Source organism: Lepidochelys olivacea (assembly GCF_965140295.1).
Source record: "Lepidochelys olivacea isolate rLepOli2 genome assembly, chromosome: 8".
Classification (NCBI taxonomy): domain Eukaryota; kingdom Metazoa; phylum Chordata; order Testudines; family Cheloniidae; genus Lepidochelys; species Lepidochelys olivacea.
In genome coordinates, this window is record NC_140418.1 from 49,745,350 (window position 1) to 49,770,841 (window position 25,492).

Below are 25,492 nucleotides of genomic sequence, written 5' to 3' on the forward strand. Positions count from 1 at the left end.
GCAGGCGCAGGCGCAGGCGCTGCGACTGTGTGAGTGTCAAGCTGCCCCTCCCCCTAGATCGGCTGCAGCTCGTACGGAGCAGACACAGCGGCACAGCATCCCCGATATGGCGTCTGCGCGGGAGGAGGTGAGGGGAGGGGCGCGCGGGAAGTGGGCCTTGGCGGGGCCCGGCGGAGGGCGTAGTGCCCGGGGGTCGGGTCTTGCAGGGTGTGGGGGGCGCTGCGTCCGGGGGAGTGGGTCTTGCAGGGTGTTGGGAGGCACAGTGCCCAGAGGGGCTGGCAGAGGGCACAGAGCCCGGCGCGGGCAGTCTTGCAGGGAATGGGGGGCACGGAGCCCCGTAGAGGGCTGGTCGGGGCAGGTCTTGCTGCTGCCCCTGCCCTCGGGCCAGCTGGCTGGGCTGTGTTACCCCTTCCTGGAAGCATGTCCGTGCCCCCCCCCCCCGTGCCCCAGCATGCCCTGCCACTGTTCCTTGTGCCCAGCCGGGCGCGCACACACGGGCTCTGGAAGGGCCACACCCCATAGTTCTCTCCTGCGAGCACAAGAAATATGGCAAATGCGTGGTACCCTGCCGGCCTTCTGAGCTACTGGGCACTCGGCCCTGCTGGCCCTCCAGCCTCGAATTGGTGGCCCCGCAGGCTGCCTGGCTGAGCGACTTCCTGTGTGATTAGGCATTACCATGTGCTCCCTTGAGCTGCCATTTAAATGGAAGGGTTTGGGTCTGGCCCTATCCCTACGGGAGTCAGTGTCCTGTCGTGTCCCCCCCCACCACACACACACCCTCCACTTAATGCCCCTGCAGCTGCTGGTCCTTCCCTGCTGCAGCTACTCAGGCTGCCTGCTCTATCCCAGAAAGAGAAGAAAGTACCTCTGGCTGCCCTTGCCATTTCTCCCAGTGCCTCCCCTGCTTCTCTGCAGGAGCCCCACAGAGAACAGCTGGGAGCTCTGGCTCCAAGGGGAGTGCCTTGGAAAGGATGGCTCTCCTCCCCCACAGAGGAAATAGAGGAGAAGCTCCCTGAATCTGCCCCAGCCCCAGTACACATTAGCTTGTTCCAGCTGCCTGTGGTCCACATGGTACATATCCAGTTGGAGATAGTTGGGGTACACTATGATTCCAGCCACTTCTTCATGGCACTTGCACCAGGGTGTGAAGAAGGAAGCGTAGGACTGGCTATGCTGACTCTATACCCCTTAAGGTAAGTCCAGTACCTTACAACTTTTCAAAGCTAGAAACTGGAACTTTGTGCCATTAGAAGGGGGAAATTGACACCTTTTTCCAGTGTGGGACACAGTGGAATGTAATGGTTGTAACTGTTCTGAAGACAAAAGGCATTGTATTAGTGCTTCACTAAGTAGTATTAACCCATTGCCCTTTAACCCTCCTCCGATCCAGCTTCCCTTAGATACTTAACAGCCTAGTACCCCCATAGGAGGGGTCCTTTTCCCATTCTCCTTTCCTCTGAGTGCCCCAAAAAAAATGGAGGAACAAAAGATGTAATTACTTATCTGTAATTCAGTTTCTCTGAAAGTATTATCTTGCACAGGTCTCACTTCTGGTCTCTGCTCCCTGGCATCAAACAAGTGGAATTCCCTACTCTAAAGATGTTTTTTCTAGGCCCACAGGGGTGGTTGTAGCAGGTAGGAAGGTGTTGTCTTGTACTACTATGGAGCTTAACCATTGCACTTAAACCTTTCCATCAAGTTCCGGACTTGGAGTCTGTCTACGCAGGGGAATTTACCGGAATAACTATCCTGATCTATTTGAACATAAGCTTTCGTGAGCTACAGCTCACTTCATCAGATGCATCCGATGAAGTGAGCTGTAACTCACGAAAGCTTATGCTCAAATAAATTTGTTAGTCTCTAAGGTGCCACAAGTACTCCTTTTCTTTTTGCAAATACAGACTAATACGGCTGCTACTCTGAAACCTATCCTGGTCTAGTTATACTTACCCTGTTGATGGTCCAAAACTGAATGATGGGATGGGATGGGGTTGACTCTAGAAGGCAAAAGCGCTTGAGCTCCCCAACTTTGGAAGGAGGATCTGCCAGGCAGAGACCAAAGCAGGATTCTTCCCTAGAGGCAGAGTTCAGGCAATAGTTCTTTGTAAATGTATGGAGTGAAGAGCAGGCACGAAAGGCTGTTTTGCATAAGTCTACAACAGAAACATCCCTGAAGCAATCAGTAGCCCTGCTTTTCCTTGTCTCAGACAGAATGAACCTGGAGATTGCAATGGCCTGGCCAACCTAAAGCTTAGCAACCTGAAATGCAGTCAGCCATTTAGACATGGTCCTCCTAATGACAAGGTTGTGTAAGGAACTGATATCAAAACAATGTCCAGTGGCTTAGCTATGGTAAGTATCTTTTTGTTGCACCGGTTTTCCCATTTCCATCCAGTTAAGCAGGCGGGGGCAAGATTCTTCATCCTCTTAGCATATGTTTCAAAGAAAGCACATAGTTTGGGTTTGAACTCAAAACACCTTGCGCTGAAGCGGGGTGTGATGCCCTCTACGTGTGCCCAAAATAAAGAACCAGACCATGGCACCAACATTCTTTAAGGCCCAGCATCCTTTTGGACAGGGTGGATTTGATTTAAATCATGGTTTAAATCACTAGTCAGGAAGACTGTTTAATCATGGATTTCTACATAAAAGTGCATTCTTGTTGGTTGTTATAACCTTAATACATATTCTTCACAACTCGGAGGGAGATGTAGGTTTCATTTTTAGAAGGTACACATTATACATTTTTAAAGTGATGTTCCTTTCATCATCTTCAAAGATGTTTCATTCAGGCAACCATGCCTTGCCTCTCTTGGTTGCACTGTTTGCATTTTGCACACATGCCTGTCTTACCCACAGGTAGAGGAACTTCATTAAAATATTCCCCAGCTGGGGCTCTTATGGCCTGCTGCCATTATAGGTTTTCCCTTCCAGTGAGAGAATGATATGGTAGATCTCAAATCAATGAAGGCTACACTCAGAAAGACCTCAAGACTTCTGGATTTGTGCAGGAAATGGCCCACCTTGATTATCATGCACATTGTGTAGAGAGTTGTCACTTTGGATGGGCTATTACCAGCAGGAGAGTGAGTTTGTGTGGGGGGGGGGTGGAGGGTGAGAAAACCTGGATTTGTGCTGGAAATGGCCCAACTTGATGATCACTTTAGATAAGCTATTACCAGCAGGACAGTGGGGTGGGAGGAGGTATTGTTTTATGATCTCTGTATGTATATAAAGTCTGCTGCAGTTTCCATGGTATGCATCCGATGAAGTGAGCTGTAGCTCACGAAAGCTCATGCTCAAATAAATTGGTTAGTCTCTAAGGTGCCACAAGTACTCCTTTTCTTTTTGCGGATACAGACTAACACGGCTGTTACTCTGAAACCTGCTCAAACAGTTTCACTTTTGTTTTCCACTGCCTGTCCCTCCCTTCTCACATTTATCTCCAGACTTCTACTCCTTGTCCAGATCTATTCCAGCCCCAACAATCTTCTATTCATTGAACTTTTTGAAACTTTGCACTTCTATAGAGAGGTAAGGGATTGACTCGCTGTACACAAATTTGCAGAGGGACAATAGGGTTGAGGTCTGTTATTTCTCACCTCTATATATTATGTATATTGATTTATTTTAAAAACGTTTTTGTTGTTAACAAGCATGTTATCTCTGGAGACACAAATCCACAATTTGAGAACTGTAAAACTAAGCATTTCTGATGGTATCTTCTAGACTGATCACTGAAGTCCCATTGGGTAGATAAAAAGATTAACCTAAATAATCTATACAGAAGCCCCTGGAGCCCCATAAGATTGGGTCCCTAATCCTATTGGAACTCATTTACAAAACTTTTCTTAAACATTACATTAATATAGTATCTCATACTATAGAATTAGAATTTATAATCCCTATTCCATGATGAGATGTCTGAGCTATAATGTATCTATCTTTATATAGGTTTTTTCCTCAAAGCATTTTATATAAAAAAAATCCAACTTTGAAAAAAAAATTAAATAATTGATTTTTATCCACCTGCTTTTAGAACTGCTGGGCCTGTGGTGGCTAAAAGGCCATGGGATCACTGAAATAAAAAAGGCTGAACATAACCTGACTAGAAGGCACAGAGAAAGATAACTGGAGCAGTCATAGTCATGATGTGCTGATGAGCCAGAGCCACATAAGTATGACTAGGGATCTGGGGGCAATAAGAAGAAAGCCAAGGAAAGTGTGGGCCCCTTACTGAATGAAGGAGGCAACCTAGTGACAGAGGATGTGGAAAAAGCTAATGTACTCAATGCTTTTTTTGCCTCTGTCTTCACTAACAAGGTCAGCTCCCAGACTGCTGCGCTGGGCATCACAAAATGGGGAAGAGATGGCCAGCCCTCTGTGGAGATAGAGGTGGTTAGGGACTATTTAGAAAAGCTGGACGTGCACAAGTCCATGGGGCCAGACGAGTTGCATCCGAGAGTGCTGAAGGAATTGGTGGCTGTGATTGCAGAGCCATTGGCCATTATCTTTGAAAACTCGTGGCGAACCGGGGAAGTCCCGGATGACTGGAAAAAGGCTAATGTAGTGCCAATCTTTAAAAAGGGAAGAAGGAGGATCCTGGGAACTACAGGCCAGTCAGCCTCATCTCAGTCCCTGGAAAAATCATGGAGCAGGTCCTCAAAGAATCAATCCTGATGCACCTGCATGAGAGGAAAGTGATCAGGAACAGCCAGCATGGATTCACCAAGGGAAGGTCATGCCTGACTAATCTAATCGCCTTTTATGATGAGATTACTCGTTCTGTGGATGAAGGGAAAGCAGTGGATGTATTGTTTCTTGACTTTAGCAACGCTTTTGACACGGTCTCCCACAGTATTCTTGTCAGCAAGTTAAGGAAGTATGGGCTGGATGAATGCACTATAAGGTGGGTAGAAAGCTGGCTAGATTGTCGGGCTCAACGGGTAGTGATCAATGGCTCCATGTCTAGTTGGCAGCCGGTATCAAGTGGAGTGCCCCAAGGGTCGGTCCTGGGGCCGGTTTTGTTCAATATCTTCATAAATGATCTGGAGAATGGTGTGGATTGCACTCTCAGCAAATTTGCGGATGATACTAAACTGGGAGGAGTGGTAGATACGCTGGAGGGGAGGGATAGGATACAGAAGGACCTAGACAAATTGGAGGATTGGGCCAAAAGAAATCTGATGAGGTTCAATAAGGATAAGTGCAGGGTCCTGCACTTAGGATGGAAGAATCCAATGCACCGCTACAGACTAGGGACCAAATGGCTAGGCAGCAGTTCTGCAGAAAAGGACCTAGGGGTGACAGTGGACGAGAAGCTGGATATGAGTCAGCAGTGTGCCCTTGTTGCCAAGAAGGCCAATGGCATTTTGGGATGTATAAGTAGGGGCATAGCGAGCAGATCGAGGGACGTGATCGTTCCCCTCTATTCGACATTGGTGAGGCCTCATCTGGAGTACTGTGTCCAGTTTTGGGCCCCACACTACAAGAAGGATGTGGATAATTTGGAGAGAGTCCAGCGAAGGACAACAAAAATGATTAGGGGTCTAGAACACATGACTTATGAGGAGAGGCTGAGGGAGCTGGGATTGTTTAGCCTGCAGAAGAGAAGAATGGGGGGATTTGATAGCCGCTTTCAACTACCTGAAAGGGGGTTCCAAAGAGGATGGCTCTAGACTGTTCTCAATGGTAGCAGATGACAGAACGAGGAGTAATGGTCTCAAGTTGCAGTGGGGGAGGTTTAGATTGGATATTAGGAAAAACTTTTTCACTAAGAGGGTGGTGAAACACTGGAATGCGTTACCTAGGGAGGTGGTAGAATCTCCTTCCTTAGAGGTTTTTAAGGTCAGGCTTGATAAAGCCCTGGCTGGGATGATTTAACTGGGAATTGGTCCTGCTTCGAGCAGGGGGTTGGACTAGATGACCTTCAGGGGTCCCTTCCAACCCTGATATTCTATGATTCTTCAGATCACGATACTTAGGCTATGTCTACACGGCGCACCTTCGAACAGCTTGGCTGGGCTGCCACAGCCATCCCATTGTAAGGTATGCAGTGTAGCCATTCTTTATCGCCAGGAGAGAGCTTCATTGTGCTTTAAGTAATTTTCCAAAAAGGATAGCCTTGTCTTAAGGCGCTCTTATGAATATGAAAGCTTATGCTCAGATAAATTGGTTAGTCTAAGGTGCCACAAGTACTCCTTTTCTTTTTGCGAATACAGACTAACACGGCTGTTACTCTGAAACCTGTCCTTATGAATATGGTTCCTGTTCTTTCCAATGTTTAGTTTGAATTGGACAAGTTTAAAACATCAAAAGGAATTGCTAAAAGTTATTGTTTGAGGTTCTCTTAGGCCAGTATGCTTGGACTTACAAAAGAGAAACATGCAGCTAGCATTACTTAGTTAAAATCCAAAATATGGTTACTTGAGGTTTCACTAGAAAGTGTAGACTCAACATGAGAACTTTCAGTTACTTACTTTAAAAACAAAGCAAAACTACTATCTCTGGAGCAAGTCTTACCACTTCTCAGTTTTGTTAACTTGGATAGGGGAGTCTCTTCGTGGGGTTAGTCCAAGCGTCAGTAGTGCTTCTGAATTTTGCAGCTTCTTTTGTGAACTCAGCAAGACTATAGGGTCCCACATGGTGACTTCAATCTGTATATGCTGTTTCAGGGTTCATCGGGGCCAGGAGGGGCTCATGCACATGCAATTCTTATTTCTGTTGTCAGTTTACCAGATAGGCTCTTAGATTTGAGTTCTCAGTTTCTCTGCAGTTGCCATTGATATCCAGTAGATGGCATCAGTGTATAACATTTCTTTGATATTTTTCATAATGGATTTCAGAGTAGCAGCCGTGTTAGTCTGTATTCGCAAAAAGAAAAGGAGGACTTGTGGCACCTTAGAGACTAACCAATTTATTAGAGCATAAGCTTTCGTGAGCTACAGCTCACTTCCTCAGATGCATATCGTGGAAACTGCAGCAGGCTTTATATATACACAGAGAATATGAAACAATACCTATTCCCACCCCACTGTCCTGCTGGTAATAGCTTATCTAAAGTGATTTCCAGCACAAATCCAGGTTTTCTCACCCTCCACCCCCCCCACAAATTCACTCTCCTGCTGGTGATAGCCCATCCAAAGTGACAACTCTTTACACAATGTGCATGACAATCAAGCTGGGCTATTTCCTGCATAAATCCAGGTTCTCACATCCCCCCCACCCCCATACACACACAAACTCACTCTCCTGCTGGTAATAGCTCATCCAAACTGACCACTCTTCAAGTTAAAATCCAAGTTAAACCAGAACATCTGGGGGGAGGGGGGAGGAAAAAACAAGAGGAAACAGGCTACCTTGCATAATGACTTAGCCACTCCAAGTCTCTATTTAAGCCTAAATTAATAGTATCCAATTTGCAAATGAATTCCAATTCAGCAGTTTCTCGCTGGAGTCTGGATTTGAAGTTTTTTTGTTTTAAGATAGCGACCTTCATGTCTGTGATCGCGTGACCAGAGAGATTGAAGTGTTCTCCGACTGGTTTATGAATGTTATAATTCTTGACATCTGATTTGTGTCCATTTATTCTTTTACGTAGAGACTGTCCAGTTTGACCAATGTACATGGCAGAGGGGCATTGCTGGCACATGATGGCATATATCACATTGGTGGATGTGCAGGTGAACGAGCCTCTGATAGTGTGGCTGATGTTATTAGGCCCTGTGATGGTGTCCCCTGAATAGATATGTGGGCACAGTTGGCAACGGGCTTTGTTGCAAGGATAAGTTCCTGGGTTAGTGGTTCTGTTGTGTGGTATGTGGTTGTTGGTGAGTATTTGCTTCAGGTTGCGGGGCTGTCTGTAGGCAAGGACTGGCCTGTCTCCCAAGATTTGTGAGAGTGTTGGGTCATCCTTTAGGATAGGTTGTAGATCCTTAATAATGCGTTGGAGGGGTTTTAGTTGGGGGCTGAAGGTGACGGCTAGTGGCGTTCTGTTATTTTCTTTGTTAGGCCTGTCCTGTAGTAGGTAACTTCTGGGAACTCTTCTGGCTCTATCAATCTGTTTCTTTACTTCTGCAGGTGGGTATTGTAGTTGTAAGAAAGCTTGACAGAGATCTTGTAGGTGTTTGTCTCTGTCTGAGGGGTTGGAGCAAATGCGGTTGTATCGCAGAGCTTGGCTGTAGACGATGGATCGTGTGGTGTGGTCAGGGTGAAAGCTGGAGGCATGCAGGTAGGAATAGCGGTCAGTAGGTTTCCGGTATAGGGTGGTGTTTATGTGACCATTGTTTATTAGCACTGTAGTGTCCAGGAAGTGGATCTCTTGTGTGGACTGGACCAGGCTGAGGTTGGTGGTGGGATGGAAATTGTTGAAATCATGGTGGAATTCCTCAAGGGCTTCTTTTCCATGGGTCCAGATGATGAAGATGTCATCAATATAGCGCAAGTAGAGTAGGGGCTTTAGGGGACGAGAGCTGAGGAAGCGTTGTTCTAAATCAGCCATAAAAATGTTGGCATACTGTGGGGCCATGCGGGTACCCATAGCAGTGCCGCTGATCTGAAGGTCATAATGGAGGCTTCTTTCATTCATTTCAAGGTCTATATTTCAGTAATTTTCTGTATTATCCAGACTTTCCCCTTTAAGTAATTTATTTTAATATTTCAAGGCTATATACAGGTGCTTATCTTTCAATATTCTTTTCCTTCTTGTGCCATACAATTCATATCCCTTCTATAGGGTCACTATCACTTAGAGCAGAAGTGGGTAAACTGTGGCCCACATCTGGCCAGCAGGACCATCTTGCCCGGTCCCTGAGCTCCAGGCCGGGGAGGCTATTCCCCAGCCCCTCCCCTGCTCTTCCCCCTCTCCCGCAGCCCCGTCGGCAGCGTGGCTTGCGCCCACCCACCTCCCGGACTTTCCAATAAGCCTGTCCTGCTGCTCTGAGCAGCATGGGAAGGGGAAAGGGGGTGGTCAGGAGACAAGGAGCGGGGGGGTTGGATGGGGGTGGGGGAGTTCCAAGAGGGGAGATGACAAGAGGGAGTCCCAGGGGGGCAGTTAGGGGACAGGGAGCAGGGGGTGGATGTATTGGGGGTTCTGAGGGGGGCAGTCAGGGGGCAGGAAGTGGGAGGAGGCAGGGACCAGGCTGTTTGCAGAGGCACAACCCTCCATACCATTTCACAACCCTGATGTGTCCTCAGGCCAAAATGTTTTCCCACCCCTGACTTGAGTGACAAACTCTATGGAATTTTGTTACTCTACTAGTGGAGTGAGTCTCTCTCCCCACATCTGGCACCCTCTGCTGATAGCTGCAATAGTGGTCAGTCTCTTTCTGTGACTTGGCCCTCCAGCCAGGTCACAATTTAGTCCACTCTTTCCAGGGAAAGAAAGTCCAACAGAAAACAGTCTTAACACCCTCACAAAAGGATCATCTACCCCACTTCTGGGCCCCATGGTTTTCACTCTTCTCTCTAGGCTTTCCACTGTTTCTCTCTTTCTCAGGGGTCTCTCCCTTGGAATCCCCATAAAAAATATACAAATTAAAACCAATTTCTGCCCTCCTTCAGTTTGACCTCTCATCCCTGCTGCTCTGTTCCTCAACAGAGGACCTCCCTGGGCTCTCCCCTGGTAGTCCAAATCCTATCCTTTTATTAGGGCTTACCACTGGAGCCTGCTCCACTCCCAAACCCTGCTTAGTTAGTCCCTCACCTGGTCTCTTACCAGACTTCCCCACATAGGAAGGGATCCCAGGGTATGTGCTCTCGCTCTCTCAGCTTTCCCTTCATAACCTCTCTACTCTGAGTTCTTCACTTTCTACAAGCAACTCCTTTCTTCTCTCAACTTCCTGCCTTTATAATTGCTCCTCCCCAGCTGGGCTTCATCCTCAGTTAAGTCTAGCCCATTCTCCAGGTGCAGGCTGGTATATAAATTGGCTTCTCAGGCCTACATTAACTCTTTCACAGCCTGTGAGGGGTACATACCCCATCAAGTTTCTCTCAATTTAGTGAACAGTCATATGTTCTTTGATTATATTTAATACCTTTCATTTCACATCTTTCAGGGCTTACAGTCGAAAAAGAAACATTGTGAAGGAACAAGTTAACCTCAAACAGAGAGTGAGTGCCTTTGATTCATAAAGCGGACAAATATACAACTTTTAATTTGGGATGAAGGCTAGTTGGTTTGGATTTCTTGGTATAACAGGCATTTTGTCACAATTGATCTTTGGTTTGTACTGGGGTCAACTAACTAGTTATTTCTAGTCCGCTTACCTCCTATATAGTTTCTATACTCATCTATGGTTCTTGATTAACACATAAGAGGAGATGATAGAGCACTTTGAACAGGACATGAGGAAGTTATTCTTGTCTCTCTCCTTAGCTCAACCAAAAGAAGTAGGGGTCACTGCTTTGAGTAGCTGGAAGACTCCTTTCCAGGGGAATGTGTACTTCAACTTCAGCTTAATTGATGGTCCTCGGGCAAGCATCCCATATGTTGGGATGGACATATTGATTTCTATTGTCTTTAGCTCTAAGTGGAAGCTAAAACTTTGGAATATGCTTTGGGGTGACTAGTTGCAATCTTAGTTGTCATGGAGGAAAAACTACTTGTCTGCATTTTAAGATCTGATCCTTCAGAACCTACCAGTAATAGAACAGTTGCTGTGTGTCCCACTGGAAAAAGCTGTCAGTTTTCCCCCTTCTAGTGGCACAAAATTCCAAATTCTACCTTGGAAAGGTTGTATGGTATTGGACTAACCATGTTGCTGGTCCAAGATTGAATATTGTCTGTCTTGTATCTTAAAGCAGTGTAACTTTTGCAGGGGAATTTCACATCTGAGAAATTGTTAGAACTGAGGAACCACTTCTCCAGTAGGTTGATTTTTTACAGCTGCTGTTTGAAAGTGCTCAGGTGGTTAAAATAAGTGTCCCAAAAAAAATGTAGTTAGCAGAGTGCAGGTGAGATGGCCAGCAATGCAGGATAAATAGTTACTGTATGTTTCTGAAATTATCATGTGGGTATCACCATGATCTCTCTCTCTGTATTCATTTTTTTTTCTTTAATAAATTAAGTAGTTAAATAAGGTAAAAATCTTAAATGAAACGAACTGTGCCACAGAATCTCTGTGGATAGAAATTCCATGTTTGAGTATAGCAGTAGGACTATACTACTTACCACCTGACCAGGATGCTGACTGTGACTGTGAAATGCTAAGGATGGTTGAAGATGTAACACAAGTAGAAAGCTCCATTGCATGGATCTGATGAAGTGGGTTTTAGCCCACAAAAGCTTATGCTCAAATAAATTTGATAGCCTCTAAGGTTTCACAAGTACTCCTAGTTCTTTTTGCTGATACAGACTAACATGGCTACCACTCTGAAACCAATAACAGTGGGTGATTTCAGCTATCTTCATTTGACTGGGTAAATATCACTTCTGGGAGTGGTACCGAGATAACATTTCTAGTCACCATAAATGACTGCCTAGAGGAGCAGCTACTCCTGGAACCCACAGGGGGAGAGACAATTCTAGATTTAGTCCTAAATGAAGTACAGGATCTGGTCCAAGAGGTAATTATAGTTAAAGCAATTGGTAATAGTGACCATAATGTAATTACATTTTAACATCCTTGTAGGGGGATAATACCAAAATACCACCATAGTAACATTTAACTTCTAAAAGGGAAACTACACAAAAATGAGAACTCTTGTTAGATGGAAATTAAAAGGTGCTGTCACAAGAGATAAATGCCTGCAAGCAGCAAGGGGACTATTTTTAAAAACACCATAAAAGACACTCAGCCTAAATGTATACCCCAATTCAGAGAAAACAATAAAAGGACCAAAAGAATCAGCACCAAAAAGGCATCCTTTTAAAATTTGGAAGTCAAAACCTACTGAGGATAATAGGAAGGAGCACAAACTCTGGCAGGTTAAATATAATAAGGGAGGCCAAGAAATAAAGAAACACAAACTAACAGTAAGAATTTTTTTACGTATGTTGGAGGAAGGAAGCCTGCCAACTAGGCAGTGGGGGCACTAAATGACAAAGAAGACAACTCCACTGCAAAGAAGCTAAAGTAATTCTTTGTATGGGTCTTCACTGCAGAGGATGTGGGGGAGATATCCACATCAAAGCTGTTCTTTTTGGGTGACAAATGTGAAGTAGTGTCCCACATTGATGTGCCAGTGGAAGAGGTTTTAGAACAAATTGATAAATTAAACAGTAACAAGTCACCTGGTATTCTCCCAAGAGTCCTGCATGAGCTCAAATATGAAATTACAGAACTACTAACTGTCGTATGTAACCGATGATTAACACAAGCCTCTGTACCACATGACTGGAAGGTAGCTAATATAACTCCAATTTTTAAAAAAGGCTCCAGAGGTGATCCTGGCAATTACAAGCCAGTCAGCCTAACTTCAGTACTGGGCAAATTGGTAGAAACTATAGTAAAGATCAGAATTATCAGTCACATAGCTGAATGCGATTTGTTGGGCAAGAGTCAACATGGCTTCTGTAAAGGGAAGTCATGACTAAATCAGTCTATTAGAATTCTTTGAGGGTGTCAACAAAGAATATGTGGATAAGGGTGATTAATCAATATACTGGGATTTTCAGAAAGCCTTTGACAAGGTCCTTCACCAAAGACTCTTAAGTAAAGTAAGTAGTCATGGGATAAGAGGTACTTTCATTGATCAGTAACTGGTTAAAAGATGGAAACAAAGCATAGAAATGGTCAGTTTTCATAATAAAGAAAGATTAACAGCATGTCCCCCTAAAGATCTGTTCTGGAACCTGTGCGGTTCAACATATTCGTTAATGATATGGAAAATGGAGTGAACAGTGAAATGGCAAAATTTGCAAATGATAAAAAATTGAGATTCAAGATAGTAAAGTCCAAACCTGACTGCAAAGAATTACAGGGGAATCTCACAAAACTGAGTGACTAGGCAACAAAATGGCAGATGAAATTCAGCACTGATAAGTGCAAAGTAATGCACATTGGAAAAAGTAATCCCAACTGTACATACAAAATGATGAGTTCTAAACTGGCTGTTGCTACTCAAGAAAGATCTTGGAGTCATTGTGGATATTTCTCTGAAAACTTCAGCCCAATGCCCAGCAGCAGTTAAAAATGCTAACAGGATATCAGGAAAGGGATAGAAAATGCCACTATATAAACCCATGGTGCACCCATATCTTGAATACTTTGTCCAGTTCTGGTCGCCCTATCTCAAAAAGGATATAATGGAACTCGAAAGGGTTCAGAGAAGGACAACAAAAATGATCAAGGATATGGAACATCTTCCATACAATGACAGACTAAGAGGATTAGGGCTCTTCAGCTTAGAAAAGAGACAATTAAGCGGGGATATGATGGAGATCTATAAAATCATGAATGATGTGGAAAAGTGAATAGAGGAGTAGTATTTACTCTTTCACACAATACAGAAACCAGGGGTCACCCGATTAAATTAATAGGCTGCAGGTTTAATACAAACAAGAGGAAATACTTCTTCATATAACACACAATTAACCTGTGGAACTGGTTGCCATGGGATTGTGTGATGGCCAAAAGTATAACTGGGTTCAAAAAAGAATTAGATAAGTTCATGGAGTATAGGTCCATCTATGGCTATTAGCCAAGATGGTCAGGGATGTAATCCCATGCTTGGGGGGACCCTAAACCTTCGACTGCCAGGAAGAGAAGACAGGGATGGAGCTCTCCAAATTGCCCTGTTCTGTATGCTCTGGTATTGGCCACTGTCAGAGACAGGGTAGTAGGCTTGATGAACCATTGGTTCATATCTGTGGGAGCTCATATGTTCTTCTTCTTTATTATTTGTATCATAGCACCTAGGAGCCCAGGTCCTGGACCAGGATCGTGTTATGCTAATACAAACACATAAGAAAAAGTCTCTGCCCCCACGAGTAAAAACAACTTAAAACATCTGTTTGGAGTTTTTAAAGGGAAAATGCAAGCTAAACATTGGGAGAAATTTGCAGACTATTGAATAGGGAAGTGGCAATATTCTTGTTGTTCTGCAATATTTAATATTTGACTGGACAAAGCAATATAGGTAGCAGTCCTACATTGGCCCAAGGGTGTGAGGTTGGGATGGACAAGAGCTGTTCAGTCATCTAATCCATCTCTAGTTTCTGTGACTGAGATGAGTGAATGGGCTCAGCAGTAAACCTCAGATAAAGAGGCATGTGTCTAATGTACATATATGGTCTTCTGTTCTTAAACTCAGCTGGAGAAAGATTTGGAAGAGGTGAAAGAGCTCCTGAAAAAAGCCACAAGGAAAAGAACTCATGATGTCTTGATGGCAGAAAAGTACAAGCTAGAGATCGAAATCAAGAACCAGCCACCACCCAAGCTAAAAGAAGACACTACGGAGGAAGAGAAACCACCAGCTGTGGGATACACAGTGAAAATCAACAGTTATGGTAGGATTGCTCTTCCAACCCCACTTCCTGCAGAGCTAAGTGTGACTGGAGTCCCACTGGGCCACACTGAGGTTACTTAATTAGGGCAAACTGCAGAATGGGGCAGACAATCCCCAAAGCTGGTGGTCATTCCAATACTTAAATCCACCAAGCTAGCCACAAAACAGTTTCTGTAATACCTTACTAGTTACCCAGAAGACAAAACACAGTTCCCTAAAGCAACCCAGCCTTGGGCTTCCTCCTAGACTGTCAAGTCAAATATGAAAGTTCTGCCAATCCCAAGGGATTGGACATATTACCTCTCAGGTTAATGAATATTTCAGATCTTACCCAAATTCATGCTTGCAGCCAATTCTTATTAACTAAACTAAAATTTATTAAAAAAGAGAAAAGAGAGAGTATGGGTTAAAAGATCATTATACATACAGACATGAGTACAGTTCTGAGATCAGTGTCATAGTAGAGATGGTGAGTTTTAGTGTTGCAAAGAGTTCTTGGTTAAGGCTTGAAGCAGTGATGGCATAAACTGCTAACTGGTTAAGTCTCTGGTTGCTCCCAAATCATTGGAAGGTCCTCAGTCCCTTGGTTAGAATGTTCCCTTTAGTATAAGTCCATAGTCCAGAAATCAGAGTAGAAAAGAGGCAAAATGGAGATGTTTCCAGATGTGGAGATGTGTCTTTAATAGTTTCTGCCATGTGGAGGGAAACCCATTGTTTCAAACAAAGCCCTCTGCACAGTTTGTGGGGAAAAATATAGGTAACAAGATGGAATTTAGGGTCATGATTTAGTCACATGGCCTTGCATGCTTTGCTGAGTTATAGCAGAGGCCATTACCCATACTCCAGTTAGGACGTTCACATGAAAGTCCATCAGGTGTGGATAGGGTTGCCAGGCATCCGGTTTTCAACCAGAATCCCTGGTCAAAATGGGACCCTGGCAACTCTGGTCAGCACAGCTGACCAGGCCACTAAAAGTCCAGTTGGCTGTAACGGCCAGCACTGTGCAGCTCCTGGAAACTGCTGGCATGTCCCTCCGACTCCTTGGCACAGGCACTGCCCCAAGAGCTGGTTCTACAACTCCCATTGGAGCTCCCAGAGCCTCCTGGCCGCCCCCCATCCCACTCCCCAATACCCTGCCCCAGCCCTGAGCCCCCTCCTGCACTCTGAACCCCTCATTTCTAGCCCACACCCCCAGCCCAGAGCCTGTACCCCCTCCCACAACCCAACCCCTGCCCCAGCCTGGTGAAAATGAATGAGGGAGGAGGCGGGTGGAGTGAGCAAGGGCGGGGCCTCGGAGAAGGGCAGAGCAGGGGGTGGGACAAGTTCTGTTTTCTGCGATCAGAAAGTTGGCAACCCTAGATGTGGATAGGCGTCTTCCATGGTCATTGTGAGTTAAGTGTTCCTTGATGGGCCATTCAACTTGAATAGTCTCTTCACAATGTGCTGCCTAAATACCTTGTGGGTATTACCCAGAAGCAAACACATTTGAAATACAGGTATAAAGACAATATTCATGACTTTAGATATAAAAATGATGCATGCATACAAATAGGATAATCATATTAAGCGAATCGTAACTTTTCCATATACCCTTTACATGACATACTTTGTACAGGATTTGTTGCAATTATAGAACAATGGTAGCAACAACGATTCACATGGTCATACTTTAATCATATAACATCACACTAAGATTAATTATGTAAATGGAACCGAGCATTAGTGCCAGCTGGTGGTTAACTGGTTAACTCAGTTTGTCACTCGTACTCAGTGTGTGTGTGTGTGTGTGTTTAAATTACAGGGATGATAATTGCCCAATATGGGCATTGTGTTTTAAAGATGGGAGGGGTTAAGGGATCCCAAGAGCTCTGGCTCCAAAGCAAAAATAAGCCTCTATCCCCGCCTTATCTGAGGAGGAGCCCCTTTCCTGGCACCAGCAGGAGATCCGGCAGACTAGGTAGCCCAGCAGCTGCCACTGCGGGACATTCAGAGTCTCTTCAGGTTTAGCTGCACTGTCCAGGGGAGGGTGGCGTGGCAGGTTTAAGCAGTCCCAAATCCTCCAGCATTAATGGGGAGGAAATTACTGGTCTCTGTCCTGCTCAACCCTCAACCCTCCCCCCTCCCAATAGTTGGCAGATGTGAGGGAAAGCGCAGGTGCTCTTCATTTACAATCTAGGCAAAAGGTGCAGGGAGTGTCCAACATGCTGATCTGTGGAGATAGTGCCCATAGTCCAGCACCCTGCCACAATTGAAGAGAGTACTGGGTGAAAGTGGGCATCAAAGGAGGAGGCCAGGAGAGATGTAGCCAAACCTTCCACTCAGCTCTAATCCTGCCCACCCCTTTCCGCTAAGTCAGGCAGAGGTGCCTTGCTTCTCCCTGCTGTGGTAGAGTTGGTCTTCGATGCACTATGGGGACCAGGAGAGCAGAGCCCCAAAGGGTATACCTGGCCTCCCCTCTTTCATTCCACCCTTCTTTGAGCAGCTAATGGCTTCCCTCTGAAGGCAGTTGCAGTAATGTATGGCCTACGGTGGAAGGCATGCTCTCTTCTGGGGGAGCTATGGTTGTTTCAGAGGAACACCACTCATGAGCAGGAAGAGGTTTTTTCCAGCCTCCCTATCTGATTTTCTCCCTTTCAGGTTGGGATCAGTCGGATAAGTTTGTGAAGATTTACATCACTTTAAATGGAGTGCAGCAGCTTCCAGCTGAGAATGTGCAGGTCCACTTTACAGAAAGGTGAGTCCAGACTGTTGCTGTGCTGTACCAGGAAGAACATATTGGAAGAGCTATACCTGAGATTAAGGCCTATTGTATTGAGTCCTTCTGGGTTAAAATCTTAAATTCTTCAACAATACTTTGGCACATGCATATGTAGCTGTCTTCAGAGGAACTCAAAGCATTTTACTAATGCTAATTAGGCCGTAAAACACTCTCATAAGGGATGTGTTATTAGCCCCATTTTATGAGTGACAAAACTGAAACACTGTGAGGTTAAGTGATTTGCCCAAGGTCCCACAGCAAGTCTGTGGCTGAGCTATAAAAAAGAACTCTGAGCAGGACTTCTGACTTGTAGTTTCTTGTAACCTTTAGACAATAGTCCTTTCAAGGAATCTTCCAATATTGCAATAAGTAGGGAATCAGAAAGTCCTGGATAAACAACAAAAGTTTTGGGGTTCAGTTTCCCAAGGAGTCAGGCTGTATCCCTCTCTTGTTAAGGGTCAGTTTGCATTGCACGTATGATAGGGAAGTGAAGTGTGTGCATTCATTATACTCTTTCTTTCTCCATTCTAGGTCATTTGATCTGCTAGTGAAGAATCTGAATGGGAAGAATTACTCCATGACATTCAATAACCTTCTGAAACCCATCTCTGTGGAAGGCAGTTCAAGGAAGGTCTGTGTGTCTTATCTTTGTACGTACTTATATAGACCCCCCTCACCATCTGAGTAATCTTAGCCTGATTCAATAGAATCCTCCAGTTTAGCCGTATAGGATTGCTCTAACCTCAAACCTTCTCTCTTGCTCTCTTCAGCCTCCAAAGGGAAATTGTAATGATGACTTCACGTATTCTGTGGCTGAAAAATTTGAATCCTTGCTGCAGAATTGTGTGCCAGAATCCATGCTTTTGTTTTAAAACATCAAGGGACAGATTTTCATAGATATATAGGTGCCTAAAGATGCAGATAGATGCTTAGTGGGATTTTCAAAAGCGCCTAAACATATTAGAGGGTCTGAGCCCTAACTTTCACTGAAATCAATAGGAGTTAAGCACCCAACCTGCTTAGGTGCTTTTGAAAATCCTGTTAAGTGTATGTATGCATCTTTAGGCTCCTAAATATCTCTGTGTGTAGCCCTTATGGTTGCAAAGAAAAATTTTCCAAACATGAAGAGAGGGCTTGTCTACACAAACACTTAGTTTGTGGCAAGCGGGAGTGTGAATTTACCCAATGCTAGCCTGCTATGCACTACCTGTCCAAGTGGACCCTGCTGAGGTGCACTAAGTGTTTGTTAGTATGCTTCGATATATCCTGAACAAACTCTTAGTGCACCTCAGCAGGGTCCAAATGGACACCTAGTGCACCGCAGGCTAGTGCAGAGTAGATTCATGTCCCAGCTTTCCTTGCCACCAACAAAATATTTGGGTAGACAAGCCCAGAAAGTAACTAGATGCCTGAATCTGTACACAGCCTGAGATGAGAGCTGAGCTACCCCCTTTGTCTCAGTGGGATGTTGGCTTTGAAGTTGAATGATAGAAAACATCATTAACTATTCCAGCATTGATTATCTTAACTTCCAGCTAATGTGCCTAGCTGCAAACCCAAATCACCGCTCATACATTCCTATGTGCCAAAAGCCACATATGCCCCATACTTAACTGCCAACATTTGCAGCTTTCCCCAATGATACATATAAGGTGACCAGATAGCAAGTGTGAAAAATTGGGACAGGGGCTGGAAGGTAATAGGCACCTATATAAGACAAACCCCCAAATATCGGGATTGTCCCTGGTCATCCTAGACCAGTGGTTCTCAACCTATTTACCATCGTGGGCTGCATATGTGGCCCACGATGTGTTATGTGGGCCGCATCCAATGCTATCTCTATGGCCCTACAGATGTCACATGGGCCGCAGTTCTGTGCTGATTGGGCCCCAAGCAGCCCGCACATTGAGAACACTGTTCTAAACATATATAACATAAAAATGTGGGTTGTGGTCCACAATTCTTTACGGCAGTGTAAAATAAATTGAACTTAACATCGGCTTAAATAATGAGGGGATACTCTTGAGATATTCATTTTTCATATTGTATTGAATTAAAAAAAGAGTGAGGTTTGAATTGATTTGAAGCAGAATGCAGGGATCTGATTATAGAATTTAGGTCAAGGTTACAAGGTCAAGCTTAATACACAGGGTTTTGCTTGTAATTCACTGGGGTGCTGCACTGAGGCTTGGTGGTGTCTTCATACTAGCTTTTTATCCCTGGATATATGGGTTCAAATAGAGTTACCCCTGATTTAAATGTTGTTGTTGTTACTGGACTCTTAAGCCATTTATCCTCATCACAAAATATAGAATAGTAGAGGGAGGTGCAGATCAGATTAGAAGTGGGTTATGGGTCTGAAGTGAAAAAGCAGAGACTGCTGAGAATCTAAACTGAGGTGTTTTTTTTGAGTCCTTAAACCAAAATCCACATACTCTTGAAAATATAAGCTGAGTCCTTGTGTTCGAGTAAAATGTGCAGAGGTGGACTGGCTGGAGTCATAAACTGGGGATGCTACTAGCACAGACCACAGCAGATAACATCTTCTAATTCCAGGTGGTGCTAAGTAGTGCTGGGGGTTGGGTGGGTGGTGTGCCTGAGTTTCAGGGATCAAAAAGGTTGTATCTGATCATTAATTCTGAGACAGTCCTTAGAAAAGCTCATACTAATCCTTTTCCCCAGTTTTCCACTGGGGTGTAATATTTATGAATCACCACAAACAGAAACTAGGTATAGGATCTTTAACATTGATTGGTCTCTAGTCCCTCTGACCAGGTAAAAAAGCCATTGACCAGACAGACCACAACGTTGTCAGGATCTTAAGTATTGTGGGCCAGGCTGCTCCTGCAGTGGGGGTGTGTTTTGGAATTCATAGAGTATTTTCTACCTCCCTTTAATACTGACTGCTGTTAGATATGACTGTGTCCCTTTTAGAGTATTCAAAACAAAGTAACCCTTAGTGCCCCACAGCCAAATACTTAATATTGATTTAAAAATATGTCCCATATAAGAAAAAACTAGCCCAGACAGCAATTCTCTGAGAAAGTTTTGAGCATCCAACAATAGAATAATACCAGAAACTCTTCTGCTGCTTTAATTATTGTGGATGCAATGAGTATCTCCTATAATAAGTATCCTTAATTCACCTCTTACCATCAGATTTGTTTTGCTTTGCCTCCCTTTACAGATCAAGACGGATATGATCCTTGTGTTATGTAGGAAGAAACAGGAAGAAAAATGGGATTGCCTGACTCAGGTGGAAAAAGAGAGCAAGGAGAAAGAGTAAGTGTCCCTCCCTTCACTCCACCCCAACAATATTGCATTAGTGTCCTCAAAGAAAGCAGATGTGTACTGCGACTTTAACATCTCTAAGTCTACACAATGAGAATTATGGTCCAAGGGCCTAGCATTTAACCTGTTTTATGGCCTGAGAATTATTTCATAGCTGTTTCCCTGATCTTTGTAATCAGCTGATCTGGGGATTCCTTTGGCACTAAAGATTAGTGCCCTGGGAAGGAATTTGCACTGATTTGCTAAAATCATTCTGCCTTCTGCAGCTCGAATGCTCCAGGTGGGATACACCTGGTACATCCTTAAGTGGTTTTAATAGGATATTGGTGAATGGTGCAGCACAGGAAGCGTGGTGGTGAAGACCAGCAATGAGAGGCTTAAAGTTAACTCTTCTTTAAGCCACATGTTCCTATCTTGGAGGCTGTATTAGGAGCTGCTCTAATTGGGACTAAATGCTCTAAGAGGCTTTTTCCCTGCAGGTGGTAGTGGAGTGTTTTCTACATCTCTGTTGATGGCCTGAGGCTCTTTTATGTCCCTCCTTTGTAGCTCGGACCTGCAACCTTCTAAGGAGGAATAAAACAGGAGCCTGTCAGCATTGCCAGCAAATCCTGTGAGGGCTCACTGGTAGAGATTGGGCTTAGCTGCAAAATTTGGATTCAGATCAAAACTACATTCTTTCTGCATCCGTATCTCATAATTCATGAGCAATTTCTTTCTTCCTTCTGGTGCATGCTGTACAAAGGACTGGGTACTGGTCATTGAACATATGTCTCCTGCATTGCAGTACTTTACCACTAAGCCAGCCCTACAAAGGTCTGCACTGACTCCCTGTTCAAGGGGTTAGTCACAATATATAAATCCCTTAAAGTTGCAGGACCCAGCCATTTTGTAGATCAGCTGGGACAATCTTGCTGTCACACTCTAGGGCAGCGGTTCTCAACAGGGGGTCCACGAACCCTTTCACGGGGGCCACGGGGCCCCTTGGCTAAAACCCAGAGCCAAAGCCCCAGCAACTCCAGAGGGGCTGAATCCAGGAGCAGTGGGCTTGGAGCCCCAATCCCTGGAGCCCCAGTGGGGTTGAAGCCGGGAGCAGCTGGGCTGAATTCCCGAGCCCTGGTGCTCCCCACGGGGCAGAAGCCCTGAGCCCATGGGCAGAGTTGGAGGGACATGGATGTTACCCCGCCCAAAGCTACAGAGCAAGAACAGGGCAATCCCGGGGCAGTTCCACACACACACACCCTCCCTCCACCTCCTCTCGCCACCCACTGGTCAGGTCAGAGGTGAGAAGCCAAAGCTGGGCAGTGTAGGACAGCTGCTGCTCTCTGGCTAGTGCCATGGAGCAGGCAGCTGCAGCATTCCCTTGTCTCCTGCTTGTGCAGGGAGCTGAAGCTCCTAGCCCCCTTTGCTCACGCAGCTGGTAAGAGCCGCCTGGGCAGGGAGACCTGGCTCCCTGGCTGGCAGAGCCCTTGGTGAATAGGAACTGCAGGGGAGCCCTCCTGGCACACAACCTCTAGCTACCCCATCCCTGCACCCTCAGCTACCCCCTCCCGGCAAACAGCCCCGAGCGACCCCTCTCCCTGCACCCTGAGCTATCCCCCCGCTCACACACAGCCCCGAGCTACCCCTCTCCCTGCACCCTGAGCTATCCCCCCGCTCACACAAAGCCCCGAGCGACCCCTCTCCCTGCACCCTGAGCTATCCCCCCGCTCACACACAGCCCCGAGCGACCCCTCTCCCTGCACCCTGAGCTATCCCCCCGCTCACACACAGCCCCGAGCGACCCCTCTCCCTGCACCCTGAGCTATCCCCCCGCTCACACACAGCCCCGAGCGACCCCTCTCCCTGCACCCTGAGCTATCCACCCGCCCACACAAAGCCCCAGCTACCCTTCTCCCTACACCCTGAACTATCCCTCTGCCCGCACACAGCCCCGAGCTACCCTGCTCCTTGCACCCTGAGCTACCCCCTCCCTGCACCACCCTGAGCTACCTCTCTGCCTGCACACAACCCCTAGCTGCCCCTCTCCCTGAACCCTGAGCTGTTTTCAAACTTTTTGAGCTGAGCCCCCGACTTTTGAGTTATAATTTTTGGTTGTGCCCACTCCCCCACAACCCAAACAGGCGAGTGGCTTTCTGAGGTAACTCAGGGGGTGGAGGTGACACTCCCTCCCTGGACCTCCCTGTGTGGACCTGGCTCCAGCCCCACTGGCCCGTGCCCACCGAAAATAGAAGTCAAACTACACCTATGCCCGAACTTCTTCCCTTGCCCAGAGCCTCCCCCACCCTCGCTGAGCCCCTGGAGTTTTTATAGCATGTTGTGGGGGGCCTCCGAAAGAAAAAGGTTGAGAACCCCTGCTCTAGGGGTCAACTTTTGAAGACTGGCTCTCCGCATAGAGTCCTGTAACTGGGGAATTTGCTCCCCCTGCTGGTCTAATAGGGCTTGGTTCAACCCTTTACTTTTTAGTTAGCCGTTCAGCTGATTAGTACAGTAGACAAGGAGTTTCAAAGGTAAGATGAGGGAAGAAGCTATGGGGCAGGTTTCCCTATGCTAGCCAGTAAGGGCAGTGTATGTGCTTATGGTTTATATTTGTGGTGATATGCAGGTGGTAAAATTGGGTACCAAATAAATCAAAGTAGGTTCCATTTATCATTTGGCTTCTTTAGCAGTGAAACATGTCTTAAGGGGCCAGTCCATTGGTGGTTTAACAGATGTGATCTAGTATAGGCGGGGGATACTTTAGGATTGTCACCTTGGTAGGAGGCTGATTTAAGAAGTAAGCTCTTGCACCGACTTCATGGTAACAGCAGAGATTGATTTTTGGTACTTCCTGGATCCAGTGCTATATTTAGTTACCATCTCTATGAACTTAATCTACACCTGTTTCAAACCCTAATGCCCTCTGCAAGGTTCTTCCTACCACCACCCCCTTACTGAGACATCTCCAACATAATGTCTGTTTGTTTTTATTTTCCACTTAGTCTAGACCAGGGGTCAGCAACCTATGGCACACGTGTCAAAGGAGACACGTGAGCTGATTTACAGTGGCACTCTGCTGCTGGCCTGGGGTTCCGGCTCCTGGTCCTGGTCACCAGTCCCGGGGGCTTCGTTGCTGGCCTGGGGTCACAGCCGCTGGCCCTGCTCAGCCCGCTGCCGGCCTGTATGGACAGAACCCCGGGCCGGCAGCGGGCTGAGCAGGGCCGGCAGCGGGGACTGGCAAGGGCCAGTGGCCAGAACCCCAGACTGGCAGCAGCCTGAGCAGCTCAGCCCGCTGCCAGTCTGGGGTTCTGTCCCCTGGACCCCGCCAGCTGCGGCCCCGGTAAGCCTGCTGCCAGTCTGGAGTTCCGTCCGCCAGCCCCTGTAAATGTAAAATGTATTACTGTCACACGAAACCTTAAATTATAGTGAATAAATTAAGACTTGGCACACCATTTCTGAAAGGTTGCCCACCCCGGTCTAGACAACATCCTCTTTCTTTTTGAAGATGCCAAGCTCAGAGGACTCAGCTTGAGACTCCATAACACCCTTTCCCAAAACCCAAGGCAAAATTCTACATAATACCAATTTTTTGCATAAGAATTGTTAAAGCATTTAAAGTTTGGCAGAGAATTGTTACAAATGACTGAGGCTCCTAGGCATTATGATTAGTAATACAATGATAACTTGTTTCATGCATATCCACCTGTCTTACAGGAAAGCCTCCTATGACACCTCAGACCCTGGTGAGGGGCTGATGAACCTTCTCAAAAAGATGTATGCGGAGGGAGATGATGAAATGAAAAGAACCATTAACAAGGCCTGGGTTGAAAGCAGAGAGAAACAAGGCAAAGGGGATATACCATTAGATATTTGAGACTACTCCAAAGGCTGCCTTGACACAGACCTTCCATATGAGACTTTTGCTGTGCTGCAGAGATCAGTTCTACAAGTGCATTGTTTACACAACCTTCTTCCAAGCAAAGACACTTACCTGTTTTCCATTTCAGGTTGGAGAAAATATTTAAATAAAATACCCTTATAAAGCATTTCTTTCCGTCAAGTGGTTTCCTCCTCTTCCCTGAAGAGTAGAAAGTATTTGTATCGCTTCCCTCCCCAAGAGCTTTTCATTGGTCTGCTCATCTGAAAACTGACAATTATGCAAACATTGTAAACAAAAAAAAAACTTAAACTGTTGTGTCAAGTGTCAGAGGGGTAGCCGTGTTAGTCTGGATCTGTAAAAGTGGCAGAGAGTCCTGTGGCACCTTATAGACTAACAGACCTATTGGAGCATAAGCTTTCATGGGTGAATACCCACTTCGTCGGATGCATGTAGTGGAAATTTCCAGAGGCAGGTATAAATATGCAAGAAAGAATCAGGCTAGGGATAACGAGGTTAGTTCAGTCAGGGAGGATGAGGCTAAACTTCTTTTAGCAGTTGAGGTGTGAACACCAAGGGAGGAGAAACTGCTTTTGTCATTGGCTAGCCATTCACCGTCTTTGTTTAATCCTGAGCTGATGGTGTCAAATTTGCAAATGAACTGAAGCTCAGCAGTTTCTTTTTGAAGCCTGGTCCTGAAGTTTTTTTGCTGCAGGATGGCTACCTTGTGTGTTAGTCACCATGTCATTTGGCTGCCTTTGGCTATTTGGTTCCTAGCCCTAATGTATTAACCCAGCTTAAGCGACTTTCTACATGCAGGAAGCAGGAGAAACTGTCAAACAAACCTCAAAAGGACAGACATGTCTAAATAGCTGAAGACAGCTTAATTATAAGAGTGGAATCTGCATCTTTGACTAGTTATTGGTTCATTGAGCTGAAAAGTAGCTCTTACCTACCGTTCTTTACAGAAGGGCAATGGCAAGAATCCTGTAGAAAGCATGCTGAGCAGATACCTGTTGCTAGTCAAGAGACTTGCTTAAGCGCACCCAGGAGAAGGTGAATGTGACCAGCTTATCCAGCATCTGCCTGCAGCAGGCAATCCACCCATTTTTCCAACCGCCTCCCCAAAATGCAGGAGACAC

The 25,492-nt window shown here is 45.6% G+C and overlaps 1 protein-coding gene across 3 annotated transcripts; it reads left to right on the forward strand.

Moving 5' to 3' along the window:
- On the forward strand, window positions 1-24,519 carry CACYBP (calcyclin binding protein). Of its 3 annotated transcripts, XM_084635921.1 has the most exons (7): window positions 963-1,193; window positions 10,056-10,110; window positions 14,254-14,449; window positions 17,086-17,182; window positions 17,738-17,837; window positions 20,394-20,488; window positions 24,188-24,519. In XM_084635921.1, exons 1-7 carry the CDS (start codon window positions 1,069-1,071, stop codon window positions 24,345-24,347), a joined length of 828 nt encoding a protein of 275 aa, XP_084492047.1. In that variant the 5' UTR covers window positions 963-1,068; the 3' UTR covers window positions 24,348-24,519. The 3 variants fall into 3 exon arrangements, with proteins under 3 accessions (XP_084492048.1, XP_084492047.1, XP_084492049.1); XM_084635922.1 differs by lacking the exons at window positions 963-1,193; window positions 10,056-10,110 and adding an exon at window positions 1-127; XM_084635923.1 differs by lacking the exons at window positions 963-1,193; window positions 10,056-10,110 and adding an exon at window positions 2,238-2,352.
- The last annotated feature ends 973 nt before the right edge of the window (window positions 24,520-25,492 follow it).

Excerpts from the sequence above, each read along its gene's own strand:
- CACYBP (XM_084635921.1), top strand. The coding sequence starts at position 1,069 with ATGGTACATATCCAGTTGGAGATAGTTGGGGTACACTATGATTCCAGC. Across the intron at positions 1,194-10,055 it reads CTGACTCTATACCCCTTAAG|GGCTTACAGTCGAAAAAGAA; the intron begins GTAAGTCCAGTA and ends CACATCTTTCAG. Across the intron at positions 17,838-20,393 it reads TGGAAGGCAGTTCAAGGAAG|ATCAAGACGGATATGATCCT; the intron begins GTCTGTGTGTCT and ends CTCCCTTTACAG.